This window comes from Xiphophorus couchianus, chromosome 4, assembly GCF_001444195.1.
Source record: "Xiphophorus couchianus chromosome 4, X_couchianus-1.0, whole genome shotgun sequence".
In the NCBI taxonomy this organism is placed as follows: Eukaryota; Metazoa; Chordata; class Actinopteri; order Cyprinodontiformes; family Poeciliidae; genus Xiphophorus; species Xiphophorus couchianus.
In genome coordinates, this window is record NC_040231.1 from 29,755,643 (window position 1) to 29,771,847 (window position 16,205).

The 16,205-nt window shown below is 38.5% G+C and overlaps 1 protein-coding gene across 1 annotated transcript in view; it reads right to left on the minus strand.

Annotated features, from left to right (window-relative positions):
• Positions 1-16,205, minus strand: part of itfg1 (integrin alpha FG-GAP repeat containing 1) — a 167,348-nt gene that overhangs the window by 73,750 nt on the left and 77,393 nt on the right. Inside the window, exons 11-12 of the mRNA XM_028014996.1 lie at positions 4,251-4,401; positions 3,157-3,265 (exon numbers count right to left, since the gene is read on the minus strand). Of these exons, the coding sequence (XP_027870797.1) occupies positions 3,157-3,265; positions 4,251-4,401 (260 nt within the window). The remainder of the gene's footprint in view (positions 1-3,156; positions 3,266-4,250; positions 4,402-16,205) is intronic.

The window sequence follows — 16,205 nt, forward strand, 5'->3', positions numbered from 1 at the left end:
TTTTTTGAAGTGCTGCAGTGAGACAAGACATGGATACCGAAAAGAACAGCACTGTTTAAAGAGACGGCACCAAAGGAATTTGTGTTGAGGCATTAGGGAAGAAGACGTGCCAAGGTCACACACACACACACACAAAACAACAATCGCGCTGGAGCTGTCAAACAGACTAAAAATACATGTTTTTATTTTTTTCGTATTTGCTACCATTTTCGCTTCAAAATAGTACCAAATCACCTGGGATTGTTTTTTAACCATCACAAAAATCTGGTCCCGTTTTAGATTCTAAATTGTTAATGCTAAGCCTACAATGCCTGGAGAGAATCTAGATCAGAATGTGCCTCTTATGATCCATATGCTGCTGCTTTTCTCCAGACCCCAGGGGGTTTCATTTACATAAGGGGGAAACACGCAGAGCTTCACGCCACTTCCCTACTCGTCTCCCCAGCCTAATTACCCGCAATCCTTGAAAACAACTATCTTAAAATGCTATTACAGAGAAAAGTAAGCAATGTGGTTTACGAAGATCAAAGTGAATGACGCATTTTTCATGTGCATCACCAGCAGAAAACGCTTTATGTCATGAAAACTCATTCATGACTATCGAGTAATGGGGCTGGTTTCACATTCTCACGCTCTGATAGGGTAGCAAAATAAAAGAAATAGTCAAAGTTGGAAAAATTGTATGGGAATTAACAGAAGTTTATTGGAATCAAAAGTAACTGTTGCTTCCATAAAGCTGGAGGCCTAATTACTGATCTCAGTCAACTGCTTGACGCTTGTCACTTTTAGAACCGTCACGATTTCTGCGGTCAGCGTACAAACGGTCTGCTTCTCCCTTTCGAAAAGAAAACCGTCTGCAACTGAGCTCAAAGATGATAAACGAGATTGTGACGTGAATAGAACGAGTCTGTGTTTGGACTCAAACGCTGCTGAAAAGATAATTAGAAAAGAAGCCATACTGACAAACTGAGAGAAAGGGTTCTGTAATCAGACATCTGGTGCAAAAACAAGGTTTCTAACGTGACAAAACACAGCATACTACGTAGATGATGTGGACTGTTTGTAGTTTCAATTTAATGGACCAAGTAATGGTTCCAACACTGGATTATTTTTAGAGGAGAGAGAGAAAATACGCAGTTACTGTACATTGCTCATGGCTTTTATTTAGTATGTTCCCCTTATAGCTAATGCAACTTATCCAACTGCAGAACAGTGCATAAGTATTCACATCCCTTGTAATTTTTCACATTGTGTCATGACACACTGACAAACATCAAAGTATCCATCTGGTAACACTTTATTTGACAGGGTGTGCATTAGACTGACGTGACACTGTTATAAACATGACATAAAACCTGTCATGATGATGGAGTCTTCGTGAATGTTTACCACTGCTGTCATCAGGCATCATTTGATAAATAATGACCCTATTAATGCAAAGTTACATTAAAACTTGTATTAAAAGTCCATTAAAATGGTCAACTTTGCATTAAAAGTGTCATTATTTACCGAATGACACTTCATGACAACAATTATAAACATTCATGAAAACTCCTTCCTCTTCATGACAGGTTTTATGTCATGTTTATGACATGTCAGTCTAATGCTCACCCCATCAAATAAAGTGTTGCCATTTATCTTAAGATAGATATAAACATAAAGGGGATGCAGCAGACAGGTGGAAGAAGGTGCTCTGGTAGGAAGGGGATAAAGTTTAAACTTCTTAGCCTACATGCAAAATGCTAGTATCCCCATCTTCACAGTACAGGATCTTGGTGACAGATTCGTGCTGTGGGAACAGGATAACTGGCCAGAGTTGATGGAGCTAAACATAGAGCAATCCTGAAAGAAAAGCTTGTAGAATCTGGAAAAGACCTAAGACGAGGGCCGAGGTTTACCTTCCAGTGGGACAACAAGCCTAAAAGCCAAAGTCAAAGTGTCAGAAAGGCCCAGTTAAAGTCCTCGACTAAATTCCACTGAAGATATGTGGTAATATTTGATGCAATATGATTGAGTTATGGCTATCTTAAGCAAAACTTTAAGTTTCTAAATTTGCAAATCTGGTAGAAAGATTTCTTTCACAGACAGCTGTACTTACTGTGAAGTACTGGCTCAGAGGATGTTGGTTACAAATACTAGTACATTTTTTCGGTAAAAAAAGTGTAGTTTTATTCATTACAAAACTATGCAACAATGTTGGTCTGTCACAAAATACTCAGAATATTGAGTGTTTATTGTGACTATGCCTGTCACAATAAATATCGATTAATTGCATAATAAATTAAAACCAGCTCAATAATTTCCATTTGGATGATTTATCATTTTTCTCAAAACATGTCTTCAGTCTGGTTCTTTGGTCTCACCTGTCCTTTTCTTAAAGGACCATTTTGTTTACAGAGACTTTATAATTCATTATATTTGTTGTTTCTGTTGTCTTGTTTATTTATTTTGGATATTTAAAATGTCTACTAGTTCCAGTGTTAAACTTTAAATTCTAATGAACCTTTATTGATCTATGAGAATGTCTTTTTGCATTATTATGTCTTTGTCATTATACCACCTAAAAATGGTCTCAAAACAACAATGTTATCGTTTATTGCAATAACCTCTGGGACAATTTATCGTCCAGCAAAATTTTCTATCGTGACATGAGAAAATGTAAGAAAAACTCTGTATGTAAACTTTTGCAAGGCATTTTAATTTCAACTAGACTATACTAAAAACAATGTTGCACAGAATTTTTAAGCATTACTGAAGCCGATAGTGCAGAGCCAGGGAAAGTGGGCAGACTATACATGTTGGCTTTTGGGACATAGAAGTTTTGTGCTTAAAATATCCATTTTAACTTAATGGATTTGGAATTGATCACAGAGCACAAACGAGCTCCAAACTGCAGCACCAACGGAGGAACTGCAGACGAAAAAATCTGAATTATATGACAGATAATAGTTACGGCCATCTGCTCTCTAGATTGGGGAATAGACTTGCTTGTGTTTAATTGGTCTAGGTGGGGCTGTTATAGCAAATAAAAGAAAAAACTAGTGTGTAATGTGCTGAAGACACTTTTAGAAAAAAAAAGCCTTTTTTCCTTTGTTCAAATTGCTTCTTTTACACAAAAGAAGAGAAAGGAGAAAATCTGGCCAGTAAGTCACTTACCCATCACTTTAACAAAATAGGCATCAGCTTCAAAATTGTTCTTCAATGCGTGGATCATTAAGTCGCTTTTGCCCTCTGCCTCGCTCAGGATGAGCATGTCTAATATTCCCTGTAAATGTAGATAGAGATAAGAAACAAAACAAAAAGAGAAGTTTAGCCGCTGTAATTATCAGGACAGGGACATACTATGGATGTCCGTATGGATCAGAATATATATGAGGATCAATGAGGATCAATCAGTAAATAAAAAGGGCTGTAAAAGAACTGAAGTGTTGATAATAGGGGTGCAAGTTATCAATTAATGAGTTCATCAAAAGTTGATTGATCTTACTGACTGACAAACGATTAACTGATAAGCGGCCATTTTCTTGAAACCCTTTAAAAGTTTTCTTTCTCTTTATATTCCTAAGAAAAGAAGCACATTATTATATTTTAACTATTTTTTGTGTGTCAGCTGTATTAAAGAATCTCTGAATAAACACAAACTGGTAGTTTTCTCATATTTAACTTTGACATATTTGTAAAATATAACAAAACAGGAAGGAATGCCCCGCCATCTTTATTCCTGTATTGACTCGATCTGCATAAGGATGACCAGCGGCGCCCTCTTCTGGATGGCAGCCACACAACAACACTCAAAGAAGGTCTTTGAAAACATTACTAGTAAATCAATTGGAACTCATTTTAATCTAATAAATCATTAATTGACAATTAATCATAAGTACACCAATTGTTTGCATCCCTGGTTGAGGAGCTTGTAATTTGATTAGTGACAATAATCTAAGGAAACAATCTGCTAAAACCAAACGTGGAACAAAAAGGAAGAAATATATACTGTATATACTGTATATATATAAACACTTTGTTTTTTGTGGTAGACAGAAACCTAATAATACACTTTTATTAACTCAAGATTCAAAATAGTCTTGTTTACTCTATCAGATTTATTTAGCAATGTTGAAATTCTCATAAAGTCTGATAAGTTTATTAGGTATTTCAACCGGGTAAAGATAGCAGATATTCATTACTGGTGAACTGGGAACAGAGTATCGCAAGGAAAAAGCAGCGTATAATAATAAAGATACTCTACTCACGTCCTCATAGATGTCAAAGAAAGTAGCCATGACGGCCTTCTGGATCGCTCCCAGGTCCGTTTGGTCCCAGTGGATGCGGAACATTCGTCCCACGCTGCTGCAGTTGGGGGCGTTACAGGGAGCGTTCTCCAACAGGAAGGCCCGCTGCTCACTGGGAAGAACAGAAATAAATGCTCTTTATTATTTACATCTAACACGGTGATGGTGAGGTTACCACTGATTGTGCCAAGCAATTCAAGACATCTATAAATTTATGTTGACTTTTCAATTGAACAACAATTCTTGATTTTAGGTTTTAACATAAAGAATATCATCAAATGAATGAATATATTTTTGTCAACAGAGCATTCAGTTGGCAAGGTAATTTTATTCATATAGCACATTTTCAGGAACAAGGCAATTCAAAGTGCTTTACATGAATTAGAAAGAAATACAACAAAACAACAAACCAAAGGAAAGAGCAAACGAAGAGAAAAAGAAAACACAGAGTATAACTCTGTCTAAGAATTAGTAGTCTCTGATTTATAAACGAGTAGGGGTTCCTCTAGACTCTTGTTCTGATAATGGTAAACTAAGGTAATGAGCAATTTTTCTAAACTAATAAGTATTGAAAACAATGTCACAAAAGTATGTATGTTTTCAACCAGAAGATACACACACAAAAAAAAAATTACTTTGTAAAAATAGAATAATCCTTACACTGTTAGTGTCATTCCTTGTAGGAATCTTATACACATACTGCATAAAAACACCTAGGAAAACCTACTAAAGTCACCATGTTTTTAATTACCCATATATTTTAGAACATTGCTTAATTCTTTAGCATTTTTGGCTAAAGTTATTAAGAGTCACAGTGAACGATGTGAAGGACCATACACAGGGTTACAGGCTCCTGGATTAGACTCGAAAACATCAATGACTTGAGGTTGAACATGAGGGCTTTCTTAGGCTACAGTTATGAGAAAATGTGAACAAAACCTTCAGCTGCTCTTGTACACAAATAAAGACACAAAGCGTGTGTCTGAGTTCAGGTAAAACTAAGGTGCACACAAAAATAGAACTTGTGTTCCCTCATCCCCCTTCAATGTAGCTCCTCTGATCAAATTTAAAACAGGCTCTTATTATTTTATTGCTTTGCATCTGTTGTTGTAAACACATGTGGCCTTGTTCCGTAAATGCAGGCAGACTGTGATTGATTTCCTGGAACTAAATGAAATCCCTACAGCTCTAACCTTTTTTCTTCCTTTCACCACATCTACCTTTTCAGACTGTTTCAACACCATCTTGTTTCCCTCTGGAGAACCGAACTGACCTCTTTCTACTTCTGTTTGGGGAAGCTGCTTCACACACATTCTTAGACTCTACAAACAAAGAGGTAGAAATAGTACATTTTACACTCCCTTCTGGGGATGATGCAACTAATGTATGAGGTGCTACTACAGTATAATACATCATATTAGACAAAATGATTTCTATATTACAATATGATAATCTGACAACCTGAATGCTTAATTTCTTTTGTAGTCAGCGTTCTTTATAAATAAAAATATTGATACTATTCAAAAAACAGAATTGTTCATTTTAAGTGGAGATAATGTTGACTCATTTAACAGATAATATGAAAGTTTTATATCATGAAAATGATTTCTTGTCATTTTTACCTAAATGTATTTGAAGCACTGTGTATGACATAAAATAAGCTAGGGAAACAAAATACACAAAAGCAAGAGAGACCAAATACTTAGAATGCACTCTATGTGGGAAAAATTATGAAGACAGAAGTTTTAACAGAAATCAATGATCACTTATTGGCTGATTCTGTTGTAACTTCCTACAGCAAGTTCAACAAGCTGATCTGTTACTTTTTGAGAAATCCGCTGTAGGTAGAGGGTTGACATGATTATGTAATACAAGAGCTCACGATATTAAAATAACACCGCATCACTTTTGCCTTTTATAAAACTAGTAAGAACTGACTATCGCCAGTATTGTTTTGGAATAAAAACAAGAAAATGTAGTAAAAGAACGCAGCAACCCGTCTTTTAACCAACTCCCCAAGACGTGGGGAGTTGGTTAAACCCTGTTTTATCCTCTTTACATTGGCTTCCTGACCATTTTAGAATTGATTTGACCTTTTTTATTTTCTTAATGGCCTTGTCCCATCTTATTTATCTGAATCTTTAAGTCTTCCTCTATGAAGGAGATCCCTGATGTCATCAAATCAACTTTTATTAGATGTCCCACATACTAAGCTAAAGCACTGAGGTGACCGGGCTTTTCCAGTGGCAACACCTCAACACTGGAACAACCTCCTATAGATCTTTGCTCCACCCAGACATTTTTAAGTCTAAGCTCAAGACTTATTTATTTAGACAGAATTTTAATACCATTTAGATTAGTGCAATTTTCCCTTCTTTTTATTGTTGATTTTCTTTTTCTTATGATGTGTTAGTTGTTGTTAAGTGCTCAATCAATCAATCAATCAATCAATCAATCAATCAATCAATCAACTTGTTAATTGTCTGTATGTTTTTTCTCCATCTGAGACCAAAACCTGCTCTTGAGAGCTCCATGGTAACATCTCGTCTAACAGAGATCGAATAAGGTTGACAGCGAGTAAGGGCCGTAATGACTTTGGCCATGATTGTACACAAAGAGTCTGAGGTGCGCTAAAAGGTCATTCTGTGTCACCCATGAACACAACAACACAGGCAATACAGGCACACGCAAGGATCCACTGATGCAGCAACAATATTGCTCTCTGTTGTTGCTGGGGACTGATTGCAGTTCAGTTGACTTAACCGGTACATATTCAGCACCTCAAGCCTCTGAAAGGTGGTCCACCATGTGAAAATGTGTTGGTGTCAATGTTAAGAAAGAAACGTGCAGATACAGAAAACCCCCCTGGCTGAACCTTACAAGGCATTTGGTTGTCCACTAATGTCTGTTTGCTCTTTCTGAGAGCCGGGTACTTCAAAGGAGTCCTTTCCCAGCGCTGCAGGGGTTGCGTTGGTGAGATGAACTCAAGGTCATTATGCGACACACACTCACACACACATCCTTCTGCCAAGACACAGAAACAGCATTGCTTGCTGTATCTTGCTTGTGTGGCCAGCAGCAGACTGCAACCTTAGCTTTTTTTTGTTGCCGTTTGCTTTTATACGCATAAAATCACAGTCTGTCTGCAGTTTTTACGGTTACACTCCTACTGTGTCCTACAAACTTGGATAAGGATGATAAAATGGAGAAATAAAACTCGTTTTCTTTGGCATCTTTGTTCACAGTCTAAAAGGACTACACTGTAAATGTGATTAAAACTACTTGGCAGCCTTGTTAGTACTTTGAAAAAGCTGTGGACTTAAAAGGTAGAAAAATAATTTATCCTGTTTGTCCTCCAGGTGTTAAACAGCAATAATTGTTAGTATCATTTTATCGCCTGGTGCGAACTGTCAAGAAAACTGGAATGGGGTTTGAGATCTATCCAGGTACACGCAGAAAAAGGTGCATAAAGGCTTAGGAGAAATAAAGCAATCTTGTGTTTTGATTCATATTTTATTATGTTGAACATGTATTAGTACAATTGGTAATATGTGTATGTGAATAAGAAATCACTGAATGATTCTGAAATGTATAAATAATGATCTATAATGATAACAACAAATAATTATGGTTGATGAGTTATAATCTGAAAGAGATGTAATTTTATGCTTTAAATGATTTCAATACTAAGTTGTTGAATATGAGGGCAGTAATAGAAAAGATGGAAGTTGGAACAATACAGTCAGCAGGATGGGTGAGGCCCGGCTGACAGGAAATGTCGCAAGTAGGCAAAAGGTTGCTGGACTCAGTAAACAGGATGGGGGCCGGTACTTTCCACCGGAGAGGCAGCAGATGTTCAGGAAGTCACATAGACCAAACCCTCCACACACAAAGGCAGGAAGTTATGTAAACCAACACACACACATGGGGCCAAATGTATAAAAGAACACTGAAACAAGGAGGTGTTCGTTCTTTGTCCACGGCGCTGAAGGAGTCGAAACGGGGAAGCAGAGGAAATAGCAACTGACCGCACCCTGGAACCACGGGAGACTTGAGACTCAGCGCCGCCAAGAAGGGACAAGTTCCGGACGCCCAAGCCCGAGTTCCTGATTCGATCGTCGGTCTTGTCTCTACCCAAATATATTGCAACAGACTTGGAGAAAAGACAGAGTTCCCGGAGGGATAAAGAGCTGGGTTTTTTAAAGGATTTAAACCCGTTCTACTTTGCTACTATTCTAAGGAGGATTTTTCCGCATGAGGACAAAAATTCTGACCAAGGCTTCTGGATGTTCCTGTTGCTAAAGATCCATCAGCAACTGGGTGTGAGTTGAATTTGCCCCCATAAAATCTATCTTAGAATATGCGACATAAGTTAGGGAAAGGAGACAGCATGGTATGGTTATACATGTGGATCTTATTATACTGCTCTCGAATTATATACAATTGATGGTTGATTTGTATGTCACATATCCCTGCTTAAGCTTGCTTAATAAATTCATACTCTAAAATTCTAATGAGGTTGGTGGACATTGGAATTAATTGAGTCGGTTAATCATTTTGCAGTTCTTTTAATAAAGGTAAAACTAATGTACATGGTTCTAGTAAAGAGGAGGCTTCATAATTTCCTTTGGTGAGAGTAAAATAATGACCTAGGGACTTATATCCAAGTCCATCCATCCATCCATCCATTTTCTGTTCACCCTTGTCCCTAATGGGGTCGGGAGGGTTGCTGGTGCCCATCTCCAGCTACGTTCCGGGCGAGAGGCGGGGTACGCCCTGGACAGGTCGCCAGTCTGTCGCAGGGCAACACAGAGACATACAGGACAAACAACCATGCACACACACACTCACACCTAGGGAGAATTTAGAGAAACCAATTGACCTGACAGTCATGTTTTTGGACTGTGGGAGGAAGCCGGAGTACCCGGAGAGAACCCACGCATGCACAGGGAGAACATGCAAACTCCATGCAGAAAGACCCCGGCCGGGAATCGAACCCAGGACCTTCTTGCTGCAAGGCAACAGTGCTACCAACTGCACCACTGTGCAGCCCTTATATATATTATATCCAAGTCACTAAATTTAATCTAGCCGGTTCCAAGAGCGAGTTATATTTTAGAAAGCGAGCTACCGTTAACAGAAGTGGTTATTGGAATTATGCAGCTGCGAGGGCTACTCAGCTGATTGTTTCTTAACTGTAAAGGGTCATAACTTCTGGATTGGAGGTAGTTAGAGCTAGACGAATCGCTTTCGCCACCAGTTTAAACAGATTATCTCTTCTAGAGCACTTTTAGGGTAATACCCAAGTCTCAGAGATTTTCCGGACCTGTTAGACAGAGAACTGGTCAGTAGTCAGCCCAAAGGAGTTGTGATGAAAAGGGCGGGGCTGGCTATTGTGAAATAACAGACAGAACTAAGCCAATCTGGCAGATTTAAAATCTGCTACATTAAACATTTTTATTAGTATATTTATATTCTGATAACCTTCCCATATGACGTTCAGCATATTTCTGATTGAGGTGTACAATATGTCATTTCCAGGTCTGTGTTCAGCTAAGATTGCTGAAACAATTTGTACATATATTGACGTATTTGGTGCAATAACTACAGAGATGCTTATTTATATCATTATGAAATACCTGATCAAACTTCTAAGGTTCATTTAAGGATGTAGAAATCAAGCTCTATAAAGTGAAGACGTATGGAATCACAAAGGACATGTAGGTATGTTTCTAATCCTAGGATTTCGCATGTTGCCATGATGTTTCTGATTCAGCTCCAAAGCTGATCATCCCAAAATATCTTTCTGTCACAAGGTGGGAGAGAAGACTTTGATGATTCTGGATGCAAAAATTTAAAACGGTGTATATATACATTTACAGGAGCATTATAATGCTAGCTGTGGAAATGTGAGTTAAATGTTGAAATACCACATCGTGTAATAAAAATCAAGCATCAGCAAGTACCGTTTCTTACAAAAGTGAAGGAATAATCTCTAACCCATGCCTTGTGCTCTTTCAGCATGCCATCAGCGGTGTGGATGTCTAGGGTTGTGTGTCTGGGGGCTTTGATTATAACATGACTTCTGTGTCAGGACTTGTGATTTTTTTATTTCGAGTATGTAAGGAATCTTCCACGGTTTCTTTCTGTACCCACCTCCACTCTAATTGGACTCTGGAGGAGTAGTCGGCTGGTAGGAGGACATCCAGCTAATCATGCCCATGACCCTTTTCTTTCTCTACCTCAAGCGTTCAAGGAGGCCACTACCTGCCTGTCTTTGCACTTTCCAGCTTTCACTAATCAGTAAACTTGATCATGGTGAATGTCTGGACAAATCTGACTACCTCGCTTTTGATGCCACCCCGTAGCCCATCATCTAATTTCTTCTGTTTATTTATTTTTTTGTCCTTCACCAGCTCCACTTCAACACCGTCGAGCTCAAGGGAAAATACTTTAGTTTCCATTTTTACTTTTATGCTCTACTTCAGTCACATGACCAAGGACTCAACTGAATGCCTTCTGGCTTTGAATAAGTTTTATGAATGGTCAAAATGTATTTGAAAATTTTCTTTTCAATATACTTATCTGTTTCTTTAACAGAATGTCATTCAGTTCTTTGGAAAAGAGTCCTTTACCTCTCTTTTCAGGCTCCCTGGGTGAAAACCTAACGTCTAACTCTTGATGGTAAATTCCGACTGCTTCGAAACAGTTGGGTATTAGAGTTGGGTATTAATATAGTAATACTATAAATGCTATATAAAAATAGGAGTTGTTCTGAATGCGGTCATTAAAAACTCAGATGATAGCTGACCTTCACATGATTTAAAACGGTGTTACATTTATTGATGAAGAGCATGCTTTCTGTATCTGCTGCTGTCATTCCTGCTGTGTAGTGGTATACGTTTCACTATAGACACCTGCTCAATAGCAGAGGAAATGCAATGAGTGCAAGGCAAATGCGACCATACAACGGCAGTCAGAGAGAAATAAAAAAGACCAAAAAAAGAAACAGAAGCAGGGCTGACTAGATATTGAAGAGTTGTGACAACATGTACATTCACCCATTCACACTGCCATAGACGCACATACCCAAATTGGTAGACAACTTTGGCTTGAAAGCCTTGCTCAAGACTACACTGACTTGTGGCAAGAGGGAGTTGGAATCAAACCCACCGCTTTCAGATTTCAAAATGACTACTCTACTCACTGAAACAGACACACGCAGTCAGACAATAATCCATTGAGGACACAAACATTTTCCTAACCAGTCCTTTTTGTCCTCAAAGGCCCAGATGAGCTACAGTCACCAAGTATTAATTTCTCTATGTAAATCAGCCAACGCTGTAGCTCTACCATCACCGACCTATTACTTGATAAGAAGAGGATGAAGGGGTCGTGGCTCAAAGCTGGCCGAAGGAAAGACGAGGGCATGTCCACTCAGATGGACAGTGATACATTTTTGGGTCCCCGGGGTGTCGTGGTTTCTCATTCTCGGACCCTGCGGTGAGGAACAGAAGTGGTGACTCATGTTGTCACAATCAAAGTCAAACACTGTTCTCTGGCAGCGTCACCGCTCTGTATGGTCCGCCTGCTCTCACGGACTCCTTTAGTCACGTCATCTCTCCGTGGCTTCATGCTCCCTTCACCACGGTGCTATGGAGTCTCTGCATTCGATGGTTTTGTATTCTTTTGACAACATTCACCTAACAAACAAAACGATTAACAGAAAATGAAGACGTGTAAAGCAAATCAACATATGACTCCATTCTTACTGTATCCCTTTTCCTAATAAAGAGCTATAAGACACATGAAATGTGAAGTGCAATCCACATCATTAGTCGGGTTATGGTGATTTTCCAATCAACCAACGCAGGGAGTCTCTACAACTGCTAAAATGGTGGCAGGCAGAGAGAAAAAGTGCTTTAATTTGGGTATGAAACGAAGCATTCAAGTTAAGAACTCCATCTGTGCTGTGCATACAGTAACATCTATGTCTTAAACACCGACTTTGCTGACTTCTATCCAGTTTCTGATGCAGCAACAGACAGCAAGTTAACCCCACAATGAACTCAACGGGGGCCTTGGAAAAATAAAAAAGCAAAGAACAACAGATGTTTTGTATCTGTTTTGTCAGCTTATGATGGATAATCCTGCTTTATGATGGATGGACCTACTTTCTAAGAGTCAACAAAGGATGTACACTTAAGTGGCTTGACCACAAGTCTCTTCAAAACGTAAGCGAGATGAGTGATCTTTTCAGAATGCCTCTTTAGAAAATGTAAATTGCAAACGTCCTCTCTCTTTGTTTTGTTCCTAGAAAGCTGCTTAGTTTCAATTGTTTCAAGTGATCTGAGGTCAAACGAGACTGAACATTTTTGAAAAGTGGCTGCAGAAAACAAACAAGGCAAATGTCTCATGCTACTCAACCTTACACTGTGGTATTAGCTCCAACCCCAGAAGACAAACAGAGCCACCCTGCTTCCAACATACAGAGAAGGATGGATTTTAAATGGCATTGCCTAGCAACAGCCTCCTAAGCTTTTGGCAGCTGCTATGTTGGACTGAATATTGATAGATGGAAAACGTGCACAGATACACGGGTCTATATACACTTACAGAAAAACTAAAGCTCATTTAATGGAAACCAGGCATAGGTCAGGATGAGATTCTCTTTTCTCATGCTGACCTATCCTTTTTTATCCTGACCTCATCCTTTTTCTCAAAAAAACTCTTGTTTTTTTGAGAAAAAGTTTTGAGAAAAGGATGAGATGTTTTTGTTGGCTGTATTGAAATTGGTTTATTTTGCAAATCTGCAAGGGAAACACATTTTCCACATCCCACGAGTCACATGATCCACAACAGGACATGGCCTCTGGCCCAAACCACGATGATGAATGCGACAGGAAGTGGTTGGAGAATCATGTCATTATGTCTTTAAATGACTTAATGTGTGAACAAACATATTCACCAGTGATTTTAGTTGGATTAATTTAATGCAAACACCGCAATTGCAAAACTGTGTTTTTTCAACATTAGCGGAATATTGACAAAGTTTTGCGACATTTTAAATGCAAATGTAGATAAGGTCAGTGTGAATCATATACAGGGCAGTCACTGTAACTGGGAGTTTAACAGGCTGATTTTGGGTAGTCTGTCAGCTATCTGCTCAGGCTCAACCTGCAGTCAGCTGACTAACTGCAGTCTTTAAAACAAGATGATGGATAGTGCTTTTTTTTCTAGACCATTACCGTCTGTGTTTTTGCAACCAAAAATATTTTTTTAAATGGTCAAATTTGTCTTGTGAGAGACAGCAACGTCTTCTTTCTTCCAGCTAAACAGCTAAGAGCAACAGGTGGGGGAGGAGCAACACTGTGTTAATTACAAAAGTAGAAAATTCTCTTCACTGTGACACTTTCTATAGTTTCTCATTAAAAGCACTTTTATTTTAAATCCTTGGAAAGGTTTGAGTGAGAAATGTATTAATTTTGTTTTGTTACTGTTTTGAAACCTCTATATGCCTTTACTCAACTAACAGGCCGAACTGGAATTGGCTGCTGTAAAGCACTTATTCATTAAAAGTAAAAAGACAAGACATGTTGAGAAAAATGAACATTCACAAGGTAAGTGAAAGCAGAGGTGTGCTCAGCTGGTCCTCAAGGGTCAGAGTCCTCCAGGTATTAGACATGTCCCTGGTCCAACACAGCAGTTTTAAATGGTTGAATTAGCTCTTCAACAGGCTTTAACAGATGTTAGCCATCATTAGATCCAGGTGTGCTGAACCAGGGAAACAAAATACAACATGCAGGATGACGACCCTAAAGGACTGACTGGGCACCACTGATTTAAAACATTTCATGGAACAGAAATTTTATTTTAAGGAGAAAATTAAGCAATTAAAGTTGCTATTTATTATTATTATTATTATTATTATTATTTTGCTTAAGTTTAAAAATCATCCATCTGGTATCAAATAGAAATGCTTACACTGAAAAGTTGTTACATCCAAAACATTAATTTACATCTCTGATATCACATTACATGTTTTCTACCATTCTCAGTTCTAAATTACACTAAAAGCATAATATTGCACACATTCACTCTAATTAGCCTACAGTAGTTTTATTAAAGTAAGTCAGTGGATAATTTATAACTGAGAAAGTAAAAGAGCCTTTAAATGATACTATTTGTATTGTATTGTTGTCTAGCTATCTATGCTAGCTGAGTATGCTATGCTGTCTGTCCATGCATCCATCCAAGGAGAGGGTTGCAGGGCTGCAACATCTTTTCCACAGGAGCCGGCTGTGAATGCTCAGCTACTTAGCTTGGCCACTGATGATGGCAGATAACCATTTTACCTGCAAGGGTAAGTTGTTTCTCTGTGCAGCGCATACACAAGTGTGATTTACAATGCTAATACACTCTTCCAGAATTTGATTAGTTGGTTTTTACTGAGCATTGTATTTGTCCAGAAGGCAGATAAAGTCAATTTTATTTATAGATTCTAAAGTTACACTGTCACAATATATTGATAGTTTCAGGAAATATGTAAAAAAAAAACAACAAGAAACAAACATATTTTTAATAATAGTTACTTATTCCAGCTTTAAACATTGAGGTTATTGGTGATGTCTTTCAACCTTGACATTGTATATTTTATTACTTTATGTCACGCATCCCAAACAAAACTGGTTTGGTTTTGTTATTTTGTGTAGCATGTTTACTGCTAAGGCACAGACAGAATAGATTAGATGTATCCTTTAACTGAGGAAGGGAGGCTTGTCAGGTGGAGTTAACATTATTCTGTTACTGTCAGACACCGAGTCTGACCTACAGCCTGAATAGTTCTACACATAAATGTGTCTAAATGTGGGCTGTGCAGATGTGCCACATTTCTCCAAGGCTTTCCCCGTCTCTGCACTGATTCGTAAACCTCGGCAAAGACAGCTACGATAATTGAAGGTGGATCGTACAGGACAATAGCAGTTCTGGTCTCTGGGATTTGGCGTCGCCAGTAATCAGCTGCACGGAGCATACAGTGCATGTGACACGCTGTCATGTAGCATCGGGAGGTACAACAGAAATCACTTAAGTTCAGCTGTCTCCATCTGTGACCTCATTTTGTACTCCAGAAATAGCTTCATCACACCTCACACTGCTACATGCATACCGGGCTACATGGGATGCTAACACTCCTACCAGAATGCACGTTCGTTAGTAGAGCAGCCTGTCGGAGGGCAAGGTGCGACATTTAAACCCTTCCTTTTATGACGAAGGGGTGGGGGGGCTTCTTTTAAAGCCGGACCGGACCATTTCCACATCAAACACTCCGGGGCCACAGGATGCGCTTTCTTCCTGAGGGCAATGGATCAATAGCATATTTGTGTGCGTGCCTGTGACCTCCAGTGAATTTAAAGGATACTTCAGTGCCCTCAACAAAAAAAAAGCCAAGCTTACTTTGTGGTACAGAATTGTTGTTGGAACAAAAATCAAGTAAAATCTTTCAATGTTGATGCAGAAAAAAAGCATAATTTCACTTGTAAACTGTAGAAGTCCAAAAACAGGAAGTGTTGGAATTAAACTTAATTAAAATTAAAGCATGAAAGTGTCACCGCTTCCATTTAAGTGGCAACTTCATAGTATCTTAATGTTCAAAACCTACCATGGTGTTTATTTTTTGTCTCTGGGACAAATCTGCAAGATACTATCAGCTTGTTGTCTGATATAAAAAACAAAAACACTTTTTGTTGTATTTACAAAACACTCATTTTGTTGCCTGTGAGCTGCAAGCAGACTGATTGCACACAGGGATGGAGAATTAGGTTAAGGATGGAAACAATGGGCTGGAAAAGTGAATCAATTTATAACTGCCATCCAAGCAGCGGCAGAGACTCCCAACAGGGCGGATGCGAACTGTAA